Raw genomic sequence first — 5,000 nt, 5'->3', positions numbered from 1 at the left:
TATGGTAATGTTATTTTAAACAAGAAATGTATATTACGAAAATGTATTTGTTATCACAAAGTAGATGTTCATGCAAGACCTCATTAATTTTCCAATAATTGGATGAGTATTACAGACTTACCAATGTTGCTTTCAAGATTAAAGTATTCTTAAAGCAAAGTATCTAATCTCTCTCTCTCTTTCTCTCTTTCACCTTTCACTCTCTTTGTCTCTCCTTCTCTTTCTCTCTCTTTCTTTGCCTCTATCTTTCTTTCCCTCTCTCTATCTTTCTTTGTCTATCTCTCTCTTTCTTTCTTTCTCTCTCTCTCTTTCTTTCTCTCTCTCTCTCTTTCTTTGCCTCTCTCTCTTTCTTTCTCTCTCTCTTTCTTTCTCTCTCTCTCTCTTTCTTTGCCTCTCTCTCTTTCTTTCTCTCTCTCTTTCTTTCTCTCTCTCTCTCTTTCTCTCTCTCTCTCTTTCTTTGCCTCTCTCTCTTTTTTTCTCTCTCTCTTTCTTTCTCTCTCTCTCTCTTTCTTTGCCTCTCTCTCTTTCTTTCTCTCTCTCTATCTTTCTTTGTCTCTCTTTCTTTTTTCCTTGTCTCTCTTTTTTGTTTCTCTCTTTCTGTCTCTCTTTCTTTGCCTCTCTCTCTGTCTTTCTTTCTCTCTCTCACTCCACAGGTCATTGCGGTTTCGCAGTTCCTAATCCATCCCTTTCTGGAGTGAGATTCCCCTTTACAATCTCCCACCACCTGTCCCAAAGCCAGCAGAGGTCATGCCGCGAAAGTACGTCAAGAAGCCTCCGAAAGCCCAAGACGCGGAGACCATCAGGAAAGCCACAGAAGAAGTCCTCAAAAAGGAGTCCAGCATCCGGGAAGCTGCCAGCAAGTACAATGTGACTCAGGTGGCAATCCGAGGAGATATCAGAGGTGGGTGGGTCAGAGGTGGGTGGTGGGTGGGTGGTTCACAGCAGATGGATGATGAGGAATTCTGGGATTGGTTCCTGTATGATGTGTGTGGTATGTGTGGTTAGGTTGTGTAGTGTGAGGAAGCGCAGGGACCTGTGTTTTTTGTTTTAATTTCTGCATGTCGGATGTTTGGTTTGAATTAAAGGACTTGTGCATTAGAAAGTGTTAGACTGAATTTTTCTAGGAAAGATTGTAAAGAATTTTCAGTGTGAATGGTAGTTGGTCTTCAAGTTTTACATGCTTTCACTGATGCATTTTGATACATTTCTTTTCTTTTTTTTTTCTTTTTTTTCTGACTTTTCTGACTTGACTCTGACTGCCACAGAACAGTGAACTTCATGATAGTTACTTTATTTTTGAAGGTATAACCCATCAGAATATATCAACCATAAGATAAAATAATGATTTTTTTTCAGGACTTTTTTTTTATTTTATCTCTTGCTTCTCATTCTGTAAACCTTTCTGAAAAAAATATGAGCAGTTATAAACCCTTTGCAGCACATAGGCTTTCTTTCACACTAGCACACACTATCCACCATATACCAAATGCCAACCTCTGATACTAGACAGGAACATAAAAGGGAACATATTAACTTTTTGCTTCACATACCAGCATATAATACCAAAATCTGATATTAGAACAAAGAGCAGCCCCCTTCAAACCAAATATCAGCTTTAAAGTACTAAAAAATGATACTGGATCATGATACTCATGAAATTCATCCCCTTGTATTTCTGAATGTGGCTATAGGAGCTTCAATGCTAATTACATGTGATATCCTTTGTTGCTATGAAAGACAAAATAATGCTGGCACTCTCAATTTTGTTCTGAAAACGATTCCTGAAAGTGTTTAAAAAGGGACAACTAACATGAGTGTGCTCTTTTACCAAAGCAAATAAGAGAGACCCACACATACCCATACACATTCACACCACATACATACACAAATGCACACACTCATACTCATTCTCACACTCACACTCTCCTGCACATTGCTCACATGTATAATATATATTGTTTGCATCACAGCTAAGCTTGAGGCAATAGAAAGGACATCAATTTGCTTATTTATTCATAACAACCTTTTATTCTCTAGCAATGGCATTGGTGAAACAGGCACATATCTATGATTTAGAATATAACCATGGCCAAATTTTCCACATACTCTATACATGATGATATGCATTAAAAAATAAAAAGGATCCATTTCACATGAGAATTTTCCTTAAGAAAAGTAAAAGAGCAGACGTTAACATTGAGCCTCATTCACACTAGCCGTCAGGGGACGCCCAAAGAGGAGCTACTACTCGCAGGCCACCTTGGAGGCTGCACTTCGCCACCTACAGGAGGAGGAGGTCTCCGTGTCCTTGGTGAGCAAGCAGTACGGCATCCCACGCTCCACACTGTCCGATAAGCTCCGGTCGCCATGTCCGCAGGCGAGAAAAATGACAGGCAAGGGGCCGGCTCTGAATCAAGAGGAGGAAGAGGCCATCAAGGTCTGGATCCTGGAGAGAAGCACCGTGCAGGAGTCACTCTCGTGGGAAGCCATAGCCAGCACGGTGCAGGAGGTCCTCAACGAGCGAGGCCTCACCAGATTCAAGAACAACAACAGGCCCACCTCAGGATGGCTCCAGTCCTTCCTGCGACGGCATCCAGAGCTCACCAAGGTCAGACTGAAGGGCTGGACCACTGGCGTTACTGCCAATCCTACTGAAGGAGTTGAGGAGGAAGAGAAACAGGATGTAAAGGAAGAGTTGAAGAGGTAGAAGTGGCAGGGGTAACTGGAGAACAAATAACCAAATGGAAATTTATTTTATTAATGTCTGACAAAAATTGTTTTTTCTGTTTTCAAGAAAAAGGTCTCTAATAGTTTATTTTGCATATTGCTTGTTCTACTTCTCAGCAAATATTGAAGTAGGTCTTATATTGCATGGTCAATCTTATAAACTTACAAACCAGGCATAATTTCTTTTTCAAAGCAAGCATTTTCTTTTTTTGTTTTGTTTTTCTTCCTTTCCTCTAAAATAGTAAAGGCAAACAATGTGCCTGATAAATAGATAAAAGGTAACTAATGCACACATAAGTTCTTTTATCAATTATGTTTTTTTAGTTGTCAAAACATTCACATTTTTCAGAATGATTAAGGTGGAAGGTATATGGTGTGTTCAGGCTCTGATGATCTAAGCATTTCATCAATGACATGTAAATCATTGGAAGATAATTCATACATGAATTAACATTCATGTATGTCACATGACATGTTAGGCTTTATTATAATATACAAAAAGGAATATCACTGAAACAATAAAACTAATATAATAAGAAATTTATTATATACAAATTTATTATACCTGAAAAAATATCAATAGAAAGTTGTCACTTCATATCAAGATTCTTTCAAGCGTATGCAAAGCAGTTTTTGTATAAACGCCGTGAATATCTTAATAACAAGATGGTTAGAGAAACGGTTGTTATTGACGGGAAAGAGACTTCGGCTACCCGGCTGCAGAGGCAAGATGTGTACCAGTGTTGGTTGGACCTTAGTCTTGTTACGGAATCTGAGAAGAAAAGATTCTCGATGCCGCACCAGAGGACAGTGGATATATGAATGCTATTTGTCTGTTGCATTTTGAAATTTGTTTTGTGGAATTTGACTCCTCCCCCATGCCCTTTCAACTATTTTTTTTTTTTTTTTTTACAGAATTTCTTTTCTCCTTTTGATCTGAGGAAAAATGCCATTCCAAGAAAAAGGATACCTATTAGTTTGGATTAAACTGTTAACTGTTGTTGTATATCAATAAGACTATTTTATTCATATCATTCTGAAACTGTTACAACTTTTTATCTGTTAATATCAATACAAAAATATACAAAAACATTTGAATTACTGTTTCAATGTATATGTTTCTGATTTCAGCATTCAGACCCCAAGTATCTCTAATAATACACTTGCTATATAATTACAAAGTGGGCAATATAAATTACCATGAAATAATTCCTATGATTATGAAATGAAAATCTTTTAAGATGAAGATAAATCCACAAAAAAAAAAAAAAAAAAAAAAACCCTACTACGGGAGACTGTATCAACAGACTGCCTAAAACAATATTATTGCTACGCCAGTGGGTCTTTGTCTCTGCGTAATCATGTGTCAACAGGATACCATGACGTAAGAGTCTGGGCGAGAGGAGCGGAGGAGCAAAGCCAGAAGAGATGCAGTTTGGTGCTCCTGCTGTGAAGACCTCGCGAGTGCCCTTGTGACCTGAGATACCTTACGTTGCCCTGTTATAATAAGCCTGTAATGTGTAGTGAAATGTGCTGGTTCCCCCATGGTGTGACATTATTAACAATGTCTTAAAGTAAATAACCAATAGGAGAAATAATTATCATCAGATAGCTATCTTAGGGGGATGACTAGTTCCAAGCACTAGTGGGAGATACTCGAAAGAAAAGCATGATACTTAAAGGAAAAAAAAAGATAAATGCTAGCTATCTAACCTTAATTAATCAAACTATCCAACTGAAATGCCCTTCAGTTTGACAAATCTATTAATATCTGGTTCTTATCCCAAGATAAATCTGTATATTTTTTTTATTTTTTGCTTCTTGTGCTTCAGGGAAATTTTTTGTCATTTTAAATTAAGGGGTTTTTATTTACTTTTTTTGTGTGTCAATTTTTCTTGCATTATCTATATCTAAATGAGAAAACCTCTAAGAACTTTGCAAAAATATTATGCCAATTTGGTCCATGTTACACGACTAAAAGGATGTTAGTACATGAAATGAAAGTCTAAAATATTGCGTCAAAAAAGGTAGGAAGACGGAGGATATGACATCATAAAAGAAGAATATAAATAAGATCAACACAATGAAGGCAGGAGAAAAAATAAGACGAAGAAGAAAATACAATAGAGGGAGACAGAGAAGACCTACAGAGAGGATAAGGAAAAAGGAAAAAAATGACAGGAAAATTATACAATAATGACTACAGCAAAGCCTAGTATTAAATGCCATCCCATTTTGTTTTCCCATGATACCAAAATAGCTTGCAAACGTTA

The 5,000-nt window shown here is 37.2% G+C and overlaps 1 protein-coding gene across 1 annotated transcript in view; it reads left to right on the top strand.

Moving 5' to 3' along the window:
- The first annotated feature begins 633 nt into the window (after nucleotides 1–633).
- LOC122266462 (uncharacterized) overlaps nucleotides 634–5,000 on the top strand; it is a 5,430-nt gene continuing 1,063 nt past the window's right edge. The window contains exons 1-2 of the mRNA XM_043036233.2: nucleotides 634–901; nucleotides 2,217–5,000. The exon at nucleotides 2,217–5,000 is cut by the window's right edge and continues 1,063 nt beyond it. Coding sequence (XP_042892167.2) covers nucleotides 748–901; nucleotides 2,217–2,707 — 645 coding nt within the window. The 5' untranslated portion in view covers nucleotides 634–747 and the 3' untranslated portion in view covers nucleotides 2,708–5,000. The remainder of the gene's footprint in view (nucleotides 902–2,216) is intronic.

Source organism: Penaeus japonicus, unplaced genomic scaffold (genome assembly GCF_977035675.1).
Source record: "Penaeus japonicus unplaced genomic scaffold, GWHDUDI00000001_assembly GWHDUDI00000042, whole genome shotgun sequence".
NCBI lineage: Eukaryota > Metazoa > Arthropoda > Malacostraca > Decapoda > Penaeidae > Penaeus > Penaeus japonicus.
This window is presented reverse-complemented; position numbering and strand designations above follow the sequence as displayed.